General features: G+C 37.5%; 1 protein-coding gene across 1 annotated transcript in view; it reads right to left on the bottom strand.

Annotated features, from left to right (window-relative positions):
* The window catches only part of IL1RL2 (interleukin 1 receptor like 2), a 37,264-nt gene extending 16,813 nt beyond the window's left edge, over window positions 1-20,451 (bottom strand). The window contains exons 1-6 of the mRNA XM_016120747.2: window positions 20,398-20,451; window positions 19,631-19,700; window positions 18,620-18,854; window positions 16,223-16,418; window positions 4,843-5,002; window positions 1,088-1,159 (exon numbers count right to left, since the gene is read on the bottom strand). Coding sequence (XP_015976233.2) covers window positions 1,088-1,159; window positions 4,843-5,002; window positions 16,223-16,418; window positions 18,620-18,854; window positions 19,631-19,700; window positions 20,398-20,400 — 736 coding nt within the window. The 5' untranslated portion in view covers window positions 20,401-20,451. The remainder of the gene's footprint in view (window positions 1-1,087; window positions 1,160-4,842; window positions 5,003-16,222; window positions 16,419-18,619; window positions 18,855-19,630; window positions 19,701-20,397) is intronic.
* Between the last annotated feature and the right edge of the window lie 1,148 nt (window positions 20,452-21,599).

The raw sequence follows: 21,599 nt of genomic DNA, 5'->3' as shown, positions 1-21,599 counted from the left end.
TTTATTTATGTAAGGTTTATCATTGTTTTTACTTTGTAAATTTCTAGACTTGCTGCATTGTGATTGCACCATACGGTCTGTATAATTTCCTCCTCTGAGAGTCTTGAGTTTTTCATAGGTGTTTATGAGTGTGATTTATACAATACATTACTCTTATTATACTACTAGAATCTTTTAGATCCCTATTTATTTAGTTAATGTGTCAAAACCAGAGTATGTTAAACTTGCCCACAATAACTGAAATAGTTGTGTTATCTTGCATTGTTTTTGTATATCTGAGTTTTAGCTTTATATATTCTGATGCACTGCTACTTGATACATACAACTTTTTATTAGGGTTAGGTATTGTAATTTTTATTAGTATCAAATGGTTCAATTTGCCATTCAATTTTTACATTGAAAGGTATATCATCAGATTAAAAGATTAATATTGCCAACATGATTTTTTGTGTTATTTTTGCAAGATATATCTTGTTTATGAATAGGTCATGTATTTTTAAATCTATACCTTCTGATGTCATGTATTTTTAAATCTATATCATTTGAGAAGAGAATGTTATCATATTTTAATATTCAACCCAACCTGAGCATTTATCTTTTAATAAAAACTTTGTTTAAGTTACGTTTTTTTCCTCAGAAGTTACTCAACATATTTTTATTTTACAAGCGAGGTGATGTTTACTGGTCTCTTCCTATGTAAAATAAAGAATATGACATAACTTTTCCTACTCCTTTAATATACTTTCCAGGGTGAGATAATATAATTCAGAATTCTCGATCAACGTTATAGTAGTATCATCTTATTCAGGAATGATTTTTACATTTTCATCACCTTGTCATAAGTGAATTTAATCATTTAGACCCACAGTGCTCACTGCCAGAGCTTTGATACTACAACTTCCCCAGGCTTCCACTCTCTAAATTTTGGTTTTGATGCCTCTCCTAATGAGCTCAGATACATTTAGCTCTGGAAACTGAATGTGCATGGGGTGTGTCTTCATCTATGAAATTCAAACACCCAAAAGGATATGTGCACACATGGACTTCTACCCTTGGTGATTTTAATGGCTCCTATAACATTACTCACCAAGCTGTACTTCAATTGTATTGTTCTGGGGATAAGTTATATTAGGGATTCTTCTTCCATGTCCAACATTTTCTGTTAAAAAATCATACCCACATGAAATTGAGTAAGAATACACATGATACATTCCCAATTTCTTTAATGAGAAAATGGCATCAAAAAATATGGCACAGGGCAGACTTTCAACAAACATTGGTCAAGCAAAATCAAAACTCATAGTGTGACAAAATATGACTCCACAAATGCATATTTTTAAATCATAAATAATTGAATTGCTAAGGAAAAAAAAAACTAAAAGACAGGCTACCAAGAGAATTTTCTTTCCCATCATATATTTGGTACAAATATAAACTAATGAAATTGTACAATAAAATCTCATTATCTAATAATCCAAATATACTTCTTAAGAGGTAGATATGAACAAATCTCTTGCCCAGGTCCCAATTCCACTCTTCGATCCTCCAACCCTGCTTTTCCATATTCTTTCCTCCTTTACCCCTACTGTAATTCTTCATTCCTACACTCAACTCTATAATAATCTCCCTTATATCTCCCCTTTGTCTTTCTCTACTTCTTCCATTCCCCATCTGTCCACCAAAATTTAATAATTTTGTTACTCCCACGCTCCTCCTATACATTTAGGGGGAATATAAAAAGGAAGCTTGGAAAATGCAAAAACACATGTTCTTTATAATGACCATAATATTTGCAGATTCTAGAAATTCTTCAAATTTAGTGTGTCCCAAATAAAGGCCATCACCAGCTAGATAAAGAACCACCTTCCACTGATCACGCACAACTAAAATTTGAAAGTCATCCTTGGCAACAGTTTTTCTCTCACTCTCTTGAAATTATCAATCACCAAGTCAAACTAATTTTACTTCTTGACATTTCTCACTCTGTGCCTTTTTCTTTACCACTAAACCTTCTATTTTCTATTCTCTACTCTTTCCCTAGGCACTCTCATTGACATCCACTTCTTTGAACAGCATTTAAGGGCCAGTAACATTATAAGTTGAATCTGCAGCACTTTTTCTAAGCTCCAGACTCACAGAGACCAAGGCCAACTCCATATTTCCAGTTGAATGCCTCAAGAGCACCAAGTACTCAACTTAGCCATGATAAAACCTAGAATCTCACTCCTAAATTGTTCTCCAGAGCTATCTTATTTCATTGAATAGTATTACCATCTAGTTAATTGTACATGCCCAAAGGCAAAGCTTTCTTGACCTTGCCACATCCCTCACCCCAGATTTAGTCTAACACTAAGATCTTTTACCTCCTAAAATGCCTCAAGTCCATCCACATCACTCCATCTTCAGGGCCATCATGTTGCCTGTGCCTACCCGATGTCTCACCTGTATTGCTGCACTTGTCTACTAACCACCACTGCTATCTCTATAGAGATCATTCTATGCACAGCAGCTACAGTGAGTTTCTGGAAACATAAGTCACATCATGCTGCTGTCCTGCTCTCAAACCCTCTGGCTGCTTCCCATTGTTCTTAGATAAAATTTGTTCTCCCCACTTCAGATTGTATGTTTTTACCCAATGTTGGCCCTTGGCTACTTCTTCAACATCATTTCTTACCATGATCTTCCTTACTCAGCATTGCTCCAGCCGACCTATCTGCTTTCCATCCTTCAGATATACCATGGTCTGTCTTGTTATAGGATCTTCACTTTGGTTGCACACTCAGTCTCAAAAAATCTCATTCATTCCATCTCTCAGTTAATGGTTCCTGACTGTCAGCATCACTATTATCAGGAATCTTTCCCTGACCCACTGTCTTCTCAACGGGTCCTTGTGTCTTGATATCCTATTTTCCTTTCGCTCATTGCATTAATCTCCTTGGTAGTTGCTCACTAGTAGATTATTTGATTAATCTCTGCCTCCCTCCCTGCTCAGACTTCAAAGCTCCATCAGAGCAGTAGTCATGGGCTGTCTTCCCCATCACCATGTTCTCTCTGCTTAGCACAGGACCTGGCCTTGGGCACTCAGTAAAGTGTCACTAAATGACTGCCTGAAGACGAATCCTTACCACCTCCATCCAAGTTCAGATTTTTGTACTCTTCTGGATGTTGCAGCAGCTGCCTAAGTGACCACCATGCCTCTAGATCCCTTTAAATGCCTGCTCAAACCATCTCAAGACTGAGCTCACCCATCCCAAGTGCAGGTTTGTTACTCTGTGCTTGTACCCATTCCAGGGCTCGTCAGTGCTGCATGATAAAGCCTACATATAATGGGTCCCCTTGACCCTGACCCAGTTTGATTCTATGCCCACAGCTTCCATCATGCCTCACCTCATACTGATGCTCTAAACAGATTCATTTTATATCAACATCAACTATGATGGTAGACACATCTACACTTTGCCTTATAGTATTTTCTCTGCCCCTCTTTACTCTTCTTTATTTCTGTAACTCCTGCTCCTATAACTGTATATAACTCTATTCTTACTACACGATATTAAAATGATCCATTTATATCTCTAGCTCTTCCACCACTAGGCAGAAGAAACCTGTTTTTTCTTTTTAATGATCAGGTTCTAATAATTTTGGCATATAATAGATCATAAATAAATGTTTATTGCAATGATGTGAAATGTAGACTACTGGGATCAGTGACCTCTTGAAGTCTTATTCTTCATTTTGCCTTTGAAATTTCTCCTTTCCAAGAATTTCCCCAGCTCCTGATAAAACTAGAGCATGGTAGGAGTCAGTCATCCAGTCCATACTGGATCTGTACTTAACAGAGGCCATGTGCTGGGTTGATGTCAGGGGTTCACTTTCTGTGAATGAGACACAGAAAGTGCCCACTTACAGGATTATAGCAGTTAGCAAAATCCCAAGGCATAAAAGTCATAATCTAATGCAATTAATTTTCATAACTAAGGGGCTCCAGGTGGAAAACAGGAAGCCATCCATGCTGAACACATCCCCTAAGAGGGCCACATCATCGAGAAGTCTCTAAGTGTCCCCTAGCACATGAAGTCTGACAAAAATTAGTGGCAAACATAAAGGTCCAAGTAAAAGACATACTCAGCCTTAAGTTCTTTCCACTTAGATAAGTGAATATAGAAAACAACCCTCTACTGGGAAAAAAGCAAAAGGCAACATAGCAGGAACTCCTTGTTGAATATGTTCAGAAAATGTTTGCTTGGGCCCTGAAGGCCCAAGTTTTGGCCCAATTTCTGTGACTAACCAGCTTTGTAAGCATCAATAAGTCTGTCCCTCCTGGACCTCTGTAAAATTAATGGCTTGAGCTAAATTATTTCCAAGGTTTTTTCTACCCCCAAGATTCTGCTTTCAGATCTCCAGCACGTATATTTAAGAGCTAAAATTCCATGAGCATTGGACACTCTGAAGCACCTGAGCCAGGGGAGGGCAAACCTGGAATGGGCCACTGGAAGAGCCATGGTAGTGAGGACTGAGGAAATTAAAGCAATATTCATAATATCCACCATTTACTGAATATCTAGACTTGGCCAGGCACCCCAATGGCTACTCTATATACGTGATCTCACTCAATTTTCCTAAATAAACCAAGAGTTTTGAATCTTCTGTTTTTTCAGATGAGGAAACTAAACCGCTTGTGCCCTTTTGCCTCCCTCTTTGGCCTCTCTGATTCTAATAACAGCAACTCCCAGAGCCTGCTAACCTTCAGGAAAGTCAAGATCAAGAATCACTTCTCTCAAAATCAGAGATTCATCTCACGCAAAGCCAGGAGAAAGCCAGGCGATGGAGCTAAGCCCTTACCGGTGTTCACAGAAATCCTGTTGAAAATTTTGTATCGTGTCCCTGCATGTGTCAGTCTGGCTTGGCATGCATAGTTTCCTCTGTCCTCTGCCGAGACATTGTTCACAGAAAGCTTTATTCCCCAAGGAGCAAACCGTTCTCCTTTAATCTTTTTACAGTCCTAAATACCAAAAAAGAAATCAATTCAGAGTATTTGGGGTATCAGTTTCATTCCTTGTTAGCACCATCTTACCACTGTGAAGAGATGCAAGGAAGCACTTTGGTCCCTAGACGTTACGTGCTTTATAATCTAACTGAAGAATATACAGTTAGTGAAGAATTTTTAACAGGTGAAAATGAGTGACATAAATATTACGTTTATAGGAGTTGAATGGACAGAGGCCTACATAGACTGGAAGGAAGACTTCATGGGGGAGGACTGAGACTGGGGCATAAATGAGTCTGGTAGAAAGATGTCAGCAGACAGGAAAGTCCTTTACCTACAGGAGTCCAGCTGTCCCAAAGGACCACCATCTAATGACACTACGCCCCTTGTCCGAGACTGCAAATATAAGGTGGCTTCCACTGTGTTACAGGCTCAATCATACCTGCACCTATCAAAGGTCAGAGTCTACAGAGGTCCAAAATAACTCATCACCATAGTCAAAGTATGCTGGCCAGGCTTACAGACAGCAGATGTCATGTCACTTCTCACGTCTTGCATACTTCCACTGCGCCAACAAGGAAACAGCCTTATTCTGACTGAACTTGAAGACTGGTTATTCTTGGCAATGTCGTTCTCACTTGTCATCCTCAGCAGTCACCCAGAGGGCAAGCATCACCATTCATCTGTCCTGTCCTGGCAGAAGCACACACTCTCATGCTAATCACCACTTCTTCCATCTCACAGGCCCACTTCTGAATTCTTTCTCCAATCTTTTCCCTTTCTTCAGGAAGCTCCACTCTACAGGGTGACTTATTGAACAATTGAGTCATTTTAAGCCCTGCTATTTGTTAGCACTGTGAGAGATCCCGGTCATGCAGGAACAAGATGCTGTTCCTACCCTCAAAAGCTCACAGTCAAACACGCAAACCCCTAACATAAATAAAGATTTAATTGTCCAAGTTCTGAGCGGTCCCCTCACAGAGTCAGCCACAATTCGGCATAAGATCTCATTCTCTGCAATTGTGTTAACAAATCTATCTCAAAAGGTGAAAATAATGCCAGGACAAACATTTGCTTATTTATGATGTGAACTACTACTTTCTAGAAGTCTTACATTATTTCTCTATAAATATCCTAGATGGGAAACTAAATTATAACCAGACAATTGCTTACCAAATGGAATGGGAATTACTAATAAGAGCCAGAGGCGTGAAGGCATCAGACTCTGATAATGTGATGTTTCTTCTTCAGAGAAAGAACAAGCAAAAAGTTTAAATCTTTGGACTATGGAATCCTCTTCCCTGGACAAGCTTGGGTTGGCACAGTCTCTGGGGCTTCCTTTTCTGTGTTTCCATTGCTGATCAGTACTCTTTCTCATTGACTAATTCTTTCTTTCCAGATACTTAATCATATTAAAGTTTAGCCTTCCTGGTTTAAGAGCCATCCATTCTTTTGTAATATTTAGGATGGTCTCTACCGTAATCTACTTAAGCATTATTTTAGAGTTTAAATTCTCAGTTTTTAATTTTTATTTAAAATTTTGAGGGTGATATCTCACTACAAGATTTAAAATTAAAATATTAACCATAACATTAGCCAATATTTAAATGCGTTTTATATTTCAAACACCAAGTAGAACACTCCTAGCCCAGCATGTACAATGATTCTGAGACATAAAATAACCCATAGCATTCTAAGTTGGAGTGACTATATGAGAGTGATGGAGATGAAACCAGTGAGGTAGCCAGAAGGCCAGTCATAAAAAAATAAAAAATAAATAAAAGAATAAAAACTAAAAAAAAAAAAAAAAAAAGAAAAGAAAAGAACCACACTTGAAAGGGGGATAAATATCTGAAGCTTTTTAAGCAAAGGAATAAGTTGACTAAATTTGTTTTTGAGAATTATCCATCTGGTTGTTGCATGGGAAAAGATTAAAGATGCGACATTCTAAAAAATAGGAAATGGTTTAAGAAGTTATCCCCATAAACTTATTCCCATAAAGCTAAATGAAGCATGAAATAAGGCAGGACAGTGGTGACAGTGAGACAGGAACACAAAAACAATCATTTTAAGCAATTCCAATCCACATAATTTAGTGACAAATTTTGAATATGGAGAGAGAACAGGACTTCTGTGGTCCCAGCTTTGGTACCCCAAAATATCTTTACATGAGAAAATGTAAAGAAAATACAAATGTATGATCAGATTCAAGGCTAAGATAAAAAGTGGCTCTAATCGTGGTGATTTTGGTGAGTTGCATGGATTGAAATGTCTAAGAAGAATATATGGTATGTTATTGGACAGTATCTGGAGGTTGAGCTACAGATCCAAGTGGCAGAGAGTTGGGAGCCATCTGTATATGGATGGTTCTATGAGCCATTCATTTGAATGAAATTGAAACAAGATTAGAAGATGATCATGACTGATATTGACATCTCAAAATCTAAGACCCAAATAAAGAATATGAGAATTTAGTAATGATTACTAAGGAAGGGATGGGACAGGGGAAAACAGAGATCAAGAATGAATGTCTCAGCTAGAAAGAAGAAGGAATTCTTACCTGATGGCAACGTCTAGCAGTGATGGATGCTACAAGGAGATCAAAATCAGGGTTGAAAATGAATGTCAGATTTGGCAGATGGAAAGCCAGTAGTAACCTCAGGAAGTACAGATTCAGCACAGTGATAGGATAGAAATCATGTATTAAGGAGTAATTTGGAATAAAAAAAAATGGAGACATGCCTACTTTTCCAGGTATGAATACTTTATTACCTGTAAAAATGGATGTTTTAGTACCTGAACCTTCAATTTCAAGTACCACCTTTACTCCCGTCACCTCAATTCTCCCAGCCACAATCTGGACTTTGTCATTGTCCATCACTACTATGTCTACAAATTCTTAAAAACAGAGCCACCATTCTGCTATAACTTCTTATTATTCCACCTCTTCCATTCCTTTATTTTCACTAAATAATAACAATATCTAATAATTGTTTATTAAGTAATCATTATGTACCAACACTGAATGAAATGCTTAGTGCATAAATTATTTCATTTAATCTTCAAAACTCTAAGAGGCCATATCTCTCAGACTGCAGTTAGCCACAGAAAACAAAAAGCATTCTATTTCGGGCAGAAAAGAATTCAATACAAGATATTAGATGCCTACAAAATCTTAAGAAGTACTCACAGAGTGAGATCTAGTCCAGAACCACACTGCAAAACTAGTTCATGTGACAGCTGCTCCCTCTACCACAACCATGACAATGATAATTAAGATTCTGAAATACACCACTCGCAAGTCAGAGATCAAGAGTTGCCACTTATGCAACTGTAGTGTGAAGTCATGCCACATCTGGTAGAGCCACACCAACAAATAAATCGGAAGACATATGCACTGCTTTGCAGCTCTCACAAACCTAGGGACTGGAACCCAAAATATCGCTGCAAACAATTCCCATTGCCATGTTGTCCAGTAGAAAAAAAAGCAGGAAGATCCACCATCCTCACTTTAGATTTTCAGTGAAGCCATCTGGAGAAACAGAATCACATCCAAGACCACAGCTGCAGGCAACTCTGGAAAACGTAGGGTGTGTTTTCAGTTCTTTCGATATTATTTTCTAGCTTTACAGCCTCCGTAGTATAAAGAGGCTCACCATGAATAGTGAGCGCCTACCCACCATATCCACTGTATTTTTCTTACCTGATCCTTCTATTCATCTACCCCTTTCTTTTTTAAAATCTTAATTTGAATCGATCCCCTTAACTCTTTATTTTCTTCTAATTTCCAGTTTCCTTCAGGTGTTATTTCCTTTCCTACCCAACCTAGACTCGTGTGGTCATCTTTTTAATCACCCCCACTTCCAGCCCTTTAGCCTTCCAGCATGTTCATGCTGTAACACCGCCAACCCACGTCAACCCCATCATTCCTCTCTTATAACCAGACAAGCACTAAATGACTGTTTCCTAACAGTCATTTAAATGGGCGTCTTGGCACCACTACAAGTTTATGTTCTTCACCTTACAAATTCTTTGCATCTCCTACAACTCTCTCTCACCTATTCACCTATGTTGCTTTTTTCAAATTTTCCACATAACGTCTTTTGATTAACAGAGGAAATAGGGGCCATCAGGAACAAGTACCCTCCACTTAACTCTTCTCCTTGTTTTTCCTCATTCTATCAGTTCTACTTCATACGTTCTTTTAAACAGTCCCCATTTCTTAACTAAATTTCTGAAACAGCCTATGTGGTCATCATGCCACCATACTCAAGCCCTTCCAATTTATTCACTACAGCGCCTACATGAGGACTTTACCAAAATGAAAAGTTGATCATGTCATTATCCTGATGATGTAATGGGCTGTTAAAATACTGTAAGTGGGGAAAAGGCTATGTATAGGTTAGCATATAAGGTCATCTACTTCTTAACATCACCTTGGCTCACTCTTACATGAACCCTAAACTCTCACCAATGCCACTCAAATACCATTCTCTTTCTCCCTAACACCTTTTCACACACTCTTTTCTTTTTCTTGAATTTTCATCCTTCCTTCCTTTCCCCAGGTTAACTGCTAGTCATTCTTAAAGCACAGTTCAAAGGTCACTTCCTCCAGGAAGCATTTCTCATACATTCCTAGTGACTGATCTACTTCTGCCTTTTTTGTGTGTTTACCTCATGCTACAATAAAAAATTTAGTTTACTTGTTGGCTTCCTCTGGTGAGCTATAACCTCTTTTGAAGGCAGGGACACTTTTCCAATATTACATCACCAGTGCCAGGCAGATAATAGGCTCTAAATATTTTGAGAATGTATTCTAACCCTCCCATCTTACAGATGGAAACACCGAGGCCCAAAGAGTGACCAAAGAGAACTAGTTAGTGGAAAAACAGAGCCATAACTGGAGTCACTGAATCTGGACAGGTGGACACTTTCAGAATGATGCTTCCTCCTACTATTGCTTGCTTCCTAGCTTCCGCTTATCTTCTCAAGCTGAGTGGTTACCTTTAACATAAAGATATCTGAGGCTTACCCATGGATAGTTTGATTTGATTAGTGGAAGGTGAGTCTGAGCATCTGATATTTTAAAAGGTCCATAAGGTAAAATTCAATGTCCACTTAGGTCTGGTAATCACAGATCTGAGTCCATCTCCAAGTCTTACAGAAATTGAAATTTATATTAAGTAATGATAAAGATTATAACACTTCCTACATTGCTAATAATCACCCAGTCCCTCAAAGTCTGATCATACTGGAATAAGAGAGAACATATTTTATCCTCAGAAGAGTAGTCTTAAGGCTTGAAGAGCATTCTGAAATCATGTAATCTAAACCCTCATTCTATAAGTGAGAAAATTAAGACTCGAAACATCTATATCTTGACACTGGGGTAGTGGCAGAGTTGTTTCTAAAGTTCTACCTCTCTACAAATGGCAAATGCTTTCATATCTATGACCATAATAGGTCCAAGTCAGGAGGAAAAAATTTCCGGGAAAAAATTCCTACTGTCAAGACCCTCACAGGTTATAATAATGATGCCGGGAGGTGGAAGTTGTGAGGCTGTAAGGTGGGAGAGGGAATGCCTGAGAAATAGAGCCTAAAGAAGCCACTGGCGGAATATATGACTCTATATCCTGAGAAGTTCAAAGCTAAGGCAATGCCACAGTCAAAGCCAGTTGAGACTGAGTAGACTGTGGTCTGGAAATTAAAACCTTCTGAACAAAACAGGAATATTGTTAATAATTAAACTGTAGTGAGAGTCAATGCTAAGAAAAAAATAACGAGACAGAGTATGTAAAGTGCATTTTATATGTCCTGACACATGATAGGCATTAAATGAATACTTGTTATGTAATTTTGTTCATTGGCTTAATAGTTGATAAAAAAATGAAAAATATTGGGAAGTAGAAAGAACTTGGAGGCAATACATATTTACTGAACATTCCCTAAATACCAGGTATTATTGTCACAAGTCGGGAAGGCACAGGTGGTGGCTATAAAGTTTATAGCAATGTCTTTGAAATGGTCATCAAGATGAGCTTTTCATTAATGGAAAACAAGGTGCTTAGCACTAACTATTCTAAATATTTCTGAGGGCGAGGACTGATAGACTGATAAGACAGCACTCGATAGATCTATGGCTTATGGGACAAAAGTTAGGGTTGGTGTCTGCCAAGGAGGAATAGCCTCGATGAACTCTCAGGCCTTTAATTGGGATCTTAAATGGCCACAAAGTTTGGCTGAATCCCTAAACAAACAGCCCTAAAAGAGACCGAATCAATCATAATTTCAAAAAGTATCTTTTGATCACTGACTGAATTAATTAAATACACTTAACCAGCCAAGCAAAGGTAAATCCTCAATCCACAGTGAGCTAAATCTGCTACAAGAAGAAAGAGGAAATCTGAGTAATTCTATAATTAAGGACACTGAACCTGTGTCCTTAACTTAAAAACCTTCCCTCAAAGTTCCAATCTTACATAACTTTACTAGTAAACTCTAAAAGCATGTAAAATAAAAAATAAAGCTAATCTTAAACATTTCTAGAAGAAAGTAACAATTACTTCCCGACTTATTTTACAAGGTCAACATATCCTTTATATCAAAATCTGACAAGGACAAAGCAAGAAGCAAAAGTTACACACCAATCTCTCTATGATGTAGGTGAAAAAAGAAATCCTAGACAAAATATTTGCAAGCCAAATCAGCACTGTATAAAAAGGGTTACATACTAATTTAGGTGATTCCAGGAATGCAAATTTGGTATAACATTCAAAAAACAATTCTTATGTTTCAATACAGTAACAGATTAAGAAACAGTAACAGTAAAAGAAAAAATATATAATAAATGGAAAAGGCATTTGATGAAATTTAATATTAATTCATAATCAAAATCCAAACAAACTCTGAGAACTTCCTTAATATGACAAAGGCCTTTCAATCCTGAAACAAACATTGCACCTAATAGGAAAATATTGAAAGCTTAAAATAACAGATGCTATTATTGTCAGTTCCCAAGTGGTGATAACGCTGTAGTAGATTGGTAACACTGAAGCTGTAATACCTTCTAGAATGTTCTGGAGGACCTAGCTTGTGCAATATGATTGAAAGAAAACATAAATGTTAAAACGATAGGAAAGTAGAAAATAAAACTGTCAGTAATCTACAAATAACATGATTGTGTCTGCATGGTATCCAAAATAATCTACAGATCAACCATTACAATAAACAAATGAAATTACCAAGTTTGCTAGATACAAGAACAATACACAAAAGATAAATTATACTTCTGTATGCCAGCAACAAACAGAATATTTTTTAAAAATCATACTATTGCAACAGCATCAGAAAACATCAATTTTCTAAAAATAGATTTAACAGAAAACATGCAAGATAACTACACAGAAAATTATACAACATTGTGAGAAATTAGAGAAAAGCAAATGTGGGATTATATCATGTTTATAGTTTAGAAGGCTCAAAAAATGTAAATATATCAACCTTTGCCAAATTTATCAATAGATATACCAAAACCACAATGAAAATCCAAACTATTATTTTTTTGTGAAATTTACACACTGATTCTAAAATTTATGTGAAACTTTAGAATGCCACAAATAACAAGATAATGATCCACAGATAACAACCCAAAAGAGAACTAAGTGAGAAAAGTTATTTCCTCACTGACCTATAAATTCCATGCAATTCCAATAGAGGTTCCCACAATGTTATTGCGAAAGTTAATAAGCTGATTACAAAATATGTGTAACTGCAGTGGAATTAGAATAGCCAAGGCAATACTGAGGAAGAAGAAAAAGCTATAGGACTTAAACAAAACTGATAAGACTTATCTGATACCATAATAACCAATACAAGATAAAAAATAAAATAATGGAACAGTACAGAGATTTCAGAAACAGATCCACAGGCAAATAACAATTTGATTTAAATCAGATTTGGCATGCAAAACAATGGAGAAAGGATAAGTAAGCTATAAATCCAAACGGAAAAAAAATAAAATTTGATTCTACCTATTATCACACACTTAGAAATCAATCAAAAAAGAGAAAAACAATGAAAATTACAGATTACATAAGAAAATATCTTGTGACCTGATGGTAGGACAGAAAGCACTAATCAAAAGAAAATTTAAGAAACTAGACTACAATTATGAAGGCTGACACCCCATTACAAGAACAAAAAGGCATGCCACAGCCTCTAGAAGAATATGTGCAACATATACATATAACTAACAATTACTCATATCCAGATATGTAAAGAACTACTACGAATCAATGAAAAAAACACAAGACCAAAAACTAGCAAACTACACTGGGCCAAATCTGGTTCACTGCCTATTTTTATAAATCAGATGTTATTGGAACACAACCACACACATTTATTTCACTTACATATTGTCTATAGCTGTTTTCACTCTACTCAAACAGAGTTGAGTAGTTGCAACAGAGGCCATCTGGCCCACAGGCCTAAAATATTCACTACTTGGCTCTTTACAGAAAAAGTTTGGAAAATAAGTATAAAAGCAGGCAAGATACTTTAAGAGGCACATAATTATACATATACATAAACATATACATATACATATATACATACATATACACATACACATGCATATCCAAAATGTAAAGGAGAAATATTAACGGAAGCCAAAATGAGATATGATTCCCCAGCTGTCCAAGCTAAAAAGACTGAACATATCCTGTGTTGTCAGATATCTGAAGCAAAATAACCCTTACACACCGCAGCTGTCGTGGTAAATTGGCACAATTGCTTTGACTAGATTCCCTATGACCTAACCAGTTCACTCTTATGTAAATGTTTCACTGAAATACATGAATATGTGAACCAAAATATATATATACACAAGAATGTTCCTAGCAGCTTTATTCCTAATAGCCAAAAATTGGAAATAGTTTAAATGTCTGATAATAATAATAATGCAACACTGTTCAACAACAAAAAAATGCATTAACAAGATTGACCTGCAACAGCATAGATGATTCTCACAAGTTTACTACTGAGTCAAGGAAGGCAGACACAAAATACTACATACAATATAACTCAATTTCAACAAAGTTCACAAACTGGCAAAACTAATCTATGACACTGTAAGCCAGGAGAGTGGTTATTCGAGGGAATAGGGGGACATAGTTTTTGGAAGATGGCAGAAACAGCCCTTCTGAGATTCTGAGAAGATATTTTAGTTCTGAACCTTGGTAGATGAGTAATTAAAAGATGTGTTCACTTTTTGAAAATTCATCAAGCTTGTCTACTTATTAGTCATGTATTTTCCATATATACACTTCAAGGAAAAAAATTTAATGCATGTCAAGCACTGATATCCATAATATAGAAATATATGAAATCTTCTACAAGTCAGTAAGAAAATGGTAAGAAAATGAAAAAAGAAATACAGTAAAAGATATGAGTAAGCAGTTTAGAGAGGATTCAGAAATGGCCCATAAATATATGACAAAACAAAACAAAAAATTGGTCAATCTCACTAATAATTAAAAAAAAAGTAGAGAAAGAATAATTAGGGGATCATTTTATAAACTATATTAATGTCTAACCAATGTACTGTATACTTAAAACTAATAAAATAAAATTTAAAAAAAGAAAAAGAAAGAAAAGAAAAAGCAAACTAAAATAACAGTAAGGTAACGTTTCATGCTCATCAAAATTATATTTAAAAAAAATTAAGTCTGACAATACAAAGTGCTACACAAGGTTTTAGGGAATCCAGAATAGTGTTGGTAGAATATAAAGTAATATAAATTCTTTAGAGCAATTTGGAAACATCATAAAGTTGAATAAAGTTGAATACTTTAGCATAAGCATACAATTTAGCAATTCTAAGGCTAGTGATCACTCAAACACTTACAAATGTGCATTAAAAGATGGGGATAAGGACATTCATTGCCATATTTCTTATAAGAAAGGAAAATGGAAATAAAGTAAATAAATGTGATTTATATATTAGAAAGTATTGACAAAGCCAAAAACTGGTTCTTTGAAAGAATAGAACTGATAGATCTCTTATGAGATATGAGAGAGAGAGAGAGAGAGAGAGAGAGAGAGAGAGAGAGAGAGAGAGAGAGAGAGAGAGAGAGAATGTGTGTTTGTGGAGAGAGGGAGAAGGGGGGGGAGGGAGGGAGGGAGGGAGAGAGATACATAGTAATAGGAATTAAAAGATGAATCTTACTGCAAAAGCTGACATTAAAAGAGAAGAGATGATAAACAGTTTCATGTCAGAGTATTTTGTATGTTTAATGAAACAGCAATTTACTTAAAAACAAAATCTTACCAAACTCATTCAAAAATCGAATGAACACACCATTAAAGAAATTGAACCAGTAGGTGAAAACTTTCTCATGAAGCAAACTCCTGACTCAGATGGTTGTGCTGGCAAGTGCTAACAAGCTGACCTGGGGAAAGCTTATTTCAACCTTTATTAGTAAGCCAGTGTTCCTCCATTTCAAGGACTATGTCTTATGTGTTATTGTCTGCCAGTACAGTCGAGGGGAGAGAATGGCAGAAGGCATTCAGTCTTTGGAATCAAAAAGCTCTGCTGTTTATTGCATAATACTGAGAAAAAGACAATATTCAATACAATGAGAGAATAATTTTAGGCATGTTCTAAGGATTAGTTATAATGTAACTCAGAGCACCTGGTAGATGTTCAATTCTTGATGAGTAATAAGGGCTAACACTTATTCAAAAATAATAATAATAATAATGTTGAAAGTGAAAACACAAGGTGCAGAAAGGTGAATATAGAATGTCCTGTTTGCATAAAAAAGAAAGAATTAAGGTGTATTGTTTCATTTGTTTCTATAGCATTATACAAGGGTATGATGGGCTAGGGCAAATATGGATCAGGAGTGGGAAGGTGACATTCTAGGAAGTGACTTTTTACACTTTGTAATTATCGACTCATGTTCATGTAGTACCCAAGCAAACTAATCAATCTGTTAGAAAAAGAATAACTTAGAATAGTCTGAAAAATAACGATAATAGAGGGAAGGTGGTAGATACAAATAATACAAATAATAAAATATTACAAAGGTATAATAACCATAAATTTAAAAATCAATAATTAACTGAGTGAGATTCTTTACCAATTCTGCCTTAAAAATAAAACTTAAAGGGAAAAGACAAGTGGATTTTAAAGAAGAGGAGAAAAATATTAATAGAAAAATTATCTTTATTTACCTTATACCACTTTACTGAATCCAAAGCACAACTCTTCGGGAAGTTCAGATGACACGTGAGACTGTCATCTCTTCCAACGTGTAATATTTGTTTGTATTCAGTTGGTAAATTCATTTGATTATTTCTGGAAGTACTACACCAATATTTTTCAAACACAGTTAGGTTTACATGTATTTGGTGACACATGTTTGTATTACTGGAAGAAAATAACAGATTGGAACCTTGTAAACTCAAACAATCACAAAACCAAATGAGTCCATTCATCTTCAGATATGTCTAAGTTATTTTCAAACCCTCTGCCTCAAACAAGACAACATGCATCTCACGAATCATTCATTACAAAAAGAAAAAAGCATTTGTACAGTGGAAACACAGGACAACACCTTAAACAAGTGATCAAAATGAACATCTCCAATGAGGGGCAAGGGACACCAGGCTCCTCTGAGCACTGTCTGAAGTGCACACAAACCACTGAGGAGGAGGCTCAAACACAAAATAACAGACATAATATAAAATAATTGCCTTTACTCCTTGAAAATGTCAATGTCGCACACACACACACACACAAAAATAGATTGAGCAACTATTCCGGATAAAAAGAGATTAAAATACATGACCGCCAAAGGCAATGCATGCATGGTCTTGGATCAGATCCTCTACTGAAAAGGAAAGAAAAAAATTTATAAGGGTCATCATGGAGATGATTGATAAAATTAGAATATGGATTGGGAATTAGATTTTAAAAATATTGTCTGATAGTTCAATTTCCTGAATGTGATTATACTGTCATTATGTAAGAGAATATTCTTGTTGATAGGAGATACACATTAAAATATTAAGGGATAAAGTGACACAATGTATACAATTAAAATGATTTGTAAAAAATGATTTAGAAAAAATATCGTATGTAATGTTCATATATGTGAAGAGAGAATAATAAGGTAGATGTGGCAAAATAGTAAATAATGAGGATTCTAGATAAAAGGTAGATGAGAGTTCTTTATCTTCTTGTAAATTTTATGTAAATTTGAAATTATTTCAAAGTAAAACAGTTTGCTATGTACCATATATGTATGTTAAAAATTTATGAAAATTCATGTTTATTTTCTTTCATGACAGATATCTATGCCTCCTTTCTATGAAAGACGACTTCCCCCATTTCACAGCTTCCCAATTTAAATATTTTAAATCCAGCCTAGATGTCCAGATGCATTTGTGTGACATATAGTCTCCAGCTCTAGTTAATTTGTAACCAAGAATAAAAAACAGGAGAACAGACCTCCCTAAGACATCAGTAGCTTGATCTATGTCGTGAGTGAAATTGTGGAAGGAGGCTGGGCAGATGAGCTACCAGCCGCCTCTGTTTGTATATCACTAAGTAATTTTGTTCCTAGAGTTGATTTGACATATGAAAATGAGGACCGTGGCATGAATCAGTGGGACATGGGCCATCCTAGGACACAGAAAGGGGCCAGCAAACACCACGGAAACGAAACATGGGAGGAAGACTGAAACTGCATTTCCAGAGTTCCTACTTCACATGGGATTTCAGCTCGTTTTCGCTCCCACCCCGTCAGGCTGGCATGACTTTCATTGTACGGAAAAGAAAACCAAAGCTCAGAGAGGTAAAATAATTTGTTAAGCTCGTGCATGTAAGGGAGAGTAACAATACTGGGGCCCTGAGTAAAAATTGGGTTTACAGATGTGTTTTTTTTTAGGACACACACAAAACTTTTATTGAAAAGTTCATCTCTCTCTCTGTCTCTCTCTCGGTCTATCTCTCTGTCTCTCCTTCTCCCTCCCTCTCCCTCTTCTTCTCTCTCTGGAAAATGGATTTGAGCTGAGTAGATTGCCACCTTTGGTGGGGCATGTCTTCCCAATCATCACAATCCCCACCAGGCTCAATTGTCTCCCACCAGACCTGTGTCACTCACTCATTTACATTACTTTCTAACACAGGGCTTAGCATGGGGTCTGGAACATACTTGATGCTTAGTCACTGTTAAATTTCTATAGTAGATGCCTTATAAAAAGGTACTCAAAGGAGGCTTATTCCTATCTGCATGTGCTTGCCACCTACCTCAAAACCTTTTGGCATTCCAAGAAAGAAGGCAGCAATGATATTGGAATAAACAGCCTTTGTAAGCCAGTCTGGCTTGTGGCATCATATCAGTGAAAAAAAGTTAGTTTCAATAACCGATTTATAAATCTGTTGTTTCAAAATGTTTTCATTGGAAACCACCTTGTGATAATTATAAAACTATATTTTATTATTTTCATTAGTTTTCTATGCTTATTAAGAGTTTACTGAGAATTTTCTTAACAAAATTATATACATATAACTATATACTTGAGAAAAAGAGAGTGTGTTAATTCTATGTTAAATGAGTAACTTACTTTATAATACACTGGTAAATCCCAGAGTCGTTCCATGTCAGTGGGATAAACAAAATCCAGTTTTGCTCCTGGTGTATTCTAGACTGTATGTTTTTGGATACTGGAATTTTGCTAGGATATTTATACCATGTTACATATGTTCTCCCAGATGTTAGCGGAGGGTATGTGCAATTAACAGCAAAAGGCTGGTCTACCGATGGTGTCTCATTTTGCACACTGATGTTCTTGCATTCGTCTAGGAAAAGAAAGGGGAAAGATAAGTCTAGTGTTATTTATTACTAGTTTTAACAAATGTCTCCATTTTGTAGCCAATTTTATTTCAGTGTTTTCTTGGTGTGAGAGTGTCCTAAAAATAGTCTGCTGATTTGAAAGCATAATTCGGTCCTTCGAATGTGTCCATTGGATGGAATTGGCTCAGTTTCCTCCTCACAAGTCATCTTCCCCTCCCGGAATGATTCTCTACTTCCTTTCCACTGTAACCTTTCATTCTATCATACTCTGTCTGGGGAAATATTCCTTCTCTGAGCCCTTCCTGTCCTGGTTTCTTTTTGTTCTGCCTCCCAGTAATTTCACCCTGTCTTGAATGAAAGGTATAAGCATCTCGTCCCAAAAAAGACCATTAAAAATTTGCTCATTTTAAAGTCCTTATCTACCGAACTGCTTAGTTTTTCTTGGAAGAAATTTGTTCTGTTGTTGGTTTCTTTGCTTTTATCCTGGGTCATAAAATGACCTTTGTCTATAAAATAAACAGTATTACAACCTTTTGAGCATTTTAACTCAAATCCTGACTTGCAAATTTGCCTAATCCTCCCCGTCTCCAAAGTTATCTCAAAACTCAAAGGTGACATTCGGGGCTGAGCACGGGACACTTGGAAGTGAAACTCTCATTCCTTGGAATTCTGCATGATCTGGTGGGAAGTGTAATCAGCACGGTTCGGGTCCCCCAGGAACCCTTAGGTGCGGACGGGAAGGCGCGCGGGCTTCTGAGACCCGAGGACAAACAGAACATACCTGCTCTGATAAAAAGCGGAAGGGCGACGGACAGGCCGCACAGCAGAAGGGACACCATCCCTATATCCGGCTACAAGAAAAAGAGAAGGTGGTGGGAGGGGAAGCGGCACAGCGCGGGCTTACGCTGCATCTGGACATCAAGGACCCCAGGCCAGGCCACTGATCTTCCTTTCTTCCTAGGGAGTCCTCCACTTTGGCCCCACACTTACTCAGACATGCCCTCAAGACTGTTCCCTCCCTACTCTCAGCGCCCGACCTCCAGCATCCAGGATGGAGGCGCTTCGGGGCGAGGCAGGGTAGGATGGCTACAGGAGCAGAGTCTCCTGCCCCAGGGTGCTCCGTAGCCGCCTCTGTGGACACTTGGCACTCCCTTCTGCAATCTGTCAGGGAGGCAGTGTGCGTGTGTCCTACGCCCCGGGGGAGGCATGCCTCAGCCCCCCGCCCGGGTCGCGGATCCCCGGGTTCCCACTGCACGTCGCACGAAGCCTCCTGTGCACATCCCCCGCCTCTGGATCCACCGGACCCGCGATCTAAACAGCTCACTGGGGAGAAGCCAGCTTAGGTCTACCTGGCAAATAGCAGGACAAGGTGGAGGAAGACGGAGCGCCGCGGGATGGGCAGGCAGACGCCGGCTCCACCCCTTCGCCCAGAGAGCGCATCTGCTCCCCGCAAGGTGAGGATCCAGCCGGTGGGGATCCGCCTAGGAGTCCGGATATCTGCGCTCAGGGTGGCGCACATTTTTGCCACCTCTTTCCTTTCGCACCTACCATGGGCGCCTAGCCGCGCTCGGCTCCGCCGCTGTCCTCCAGCCTGATGTCTACATGCCGGACACGATCTGAACCTGCACGAGAGGATCTGACCCCAGGGACCGAACCTCGCCAAGTATTTCCATTGCCACTGTGGGCCGGGCAGGCCTACCTTCTCCAGGGGGAGTGTAGGAAGGACTGTGGCGTCACACTAGGAAGTGAGTTTGAAGCCTTGTTGCCTAATTTTCTGGCAGTTAATAAGGCTTTCCTCACTTGTAATGCCGGCTTAACTCTATAAATGAATTATTCATTTCTTTCCAAACCTCGCGTGAGAAGTTATTACATGCCCCTGACTGGGCTACACCCTCAAAAGTGGCGCTGTCCCTCATGGCTTGTAAGGAATATCATTTATCTGCAGGAGCCGTGCCCGTTAACTTTTGAAAAACACACATTCTGTAGTGATGTTCAAATACCGGGAGCAGGAAGACCCCTGTCTGAAACTTTAATAAAAGGAAATCAACAGAGGCCCGTCGTCCTGGCCATCAGGAGACAGCCCAGAGAGATATCCCTGGGATCTCTGAGACTTAGAAAAAAATATAAGATATAATTACCATTCAACGGGTGGGTTTTGTGGGATTTAAGACAGTGAGTCAGTAGCCATCTCAGCAGCAGGGTGAGGGATGAAGTAATTGCATTGTCAGAAAACTTCCTGAAATGGAAGCCGGTGGTTTGACAGTGTCTACACTCATCAAAATAATTGAGGATTCCAAAGTGCTTTTGTTTATGTGAGTTTTGTCATCGGTAATACTATGTTAAAAATTAAAATGGAGAGTGTTTTAAACATTTATTTTCTTATTTATTTTACATAACGTAACAAACATAAATATCATGCATTTTATGAAAAATAACTATACTTTGCCAAACAGACTTATTGAGGAAAGTGATATTGTTCTGCAAACAACTACATACTCATACTCAGTGTTTGGAAATCTTTTTAATTCTAACTTAATAGAAGACACCTGGACCCTCATATCTGCTTCTTCATCTAATCTCTTGTGATGGAACACATCATGTAACATCTGAAAAAGTTCACTATACACTGGTGAGAGAATGAGAATTTAAAACATAATAAGGCCTTAATATTATTATGAAAATAGTTTTGATGTCACAGATCTTTTTAAAAGCTCTTGGGGATTCCTTCTATTAAGCTGTAAGTGAAGATC

The sequence above is a fragment of the Rousettus aegyptiacus genome, unplaced genomic scaffold (assembly GCF_014176215.1).
Source record: "Rousettus aegyptiacus isolate mRouAeg1 unplaced genomic scaffold, mRouAeg1.p scaffold_m13_p_7, whole genome shotgun sequence".
NCBI lineage: Eukaryota > Metazoa > Chordata > Mammalia > Chiroptera > Pteropodidae > Rousettus > Rousettus aegyptiacus.
This window is presented reverse-complemented; position numbering and strand designations above follow the sequence as displayed.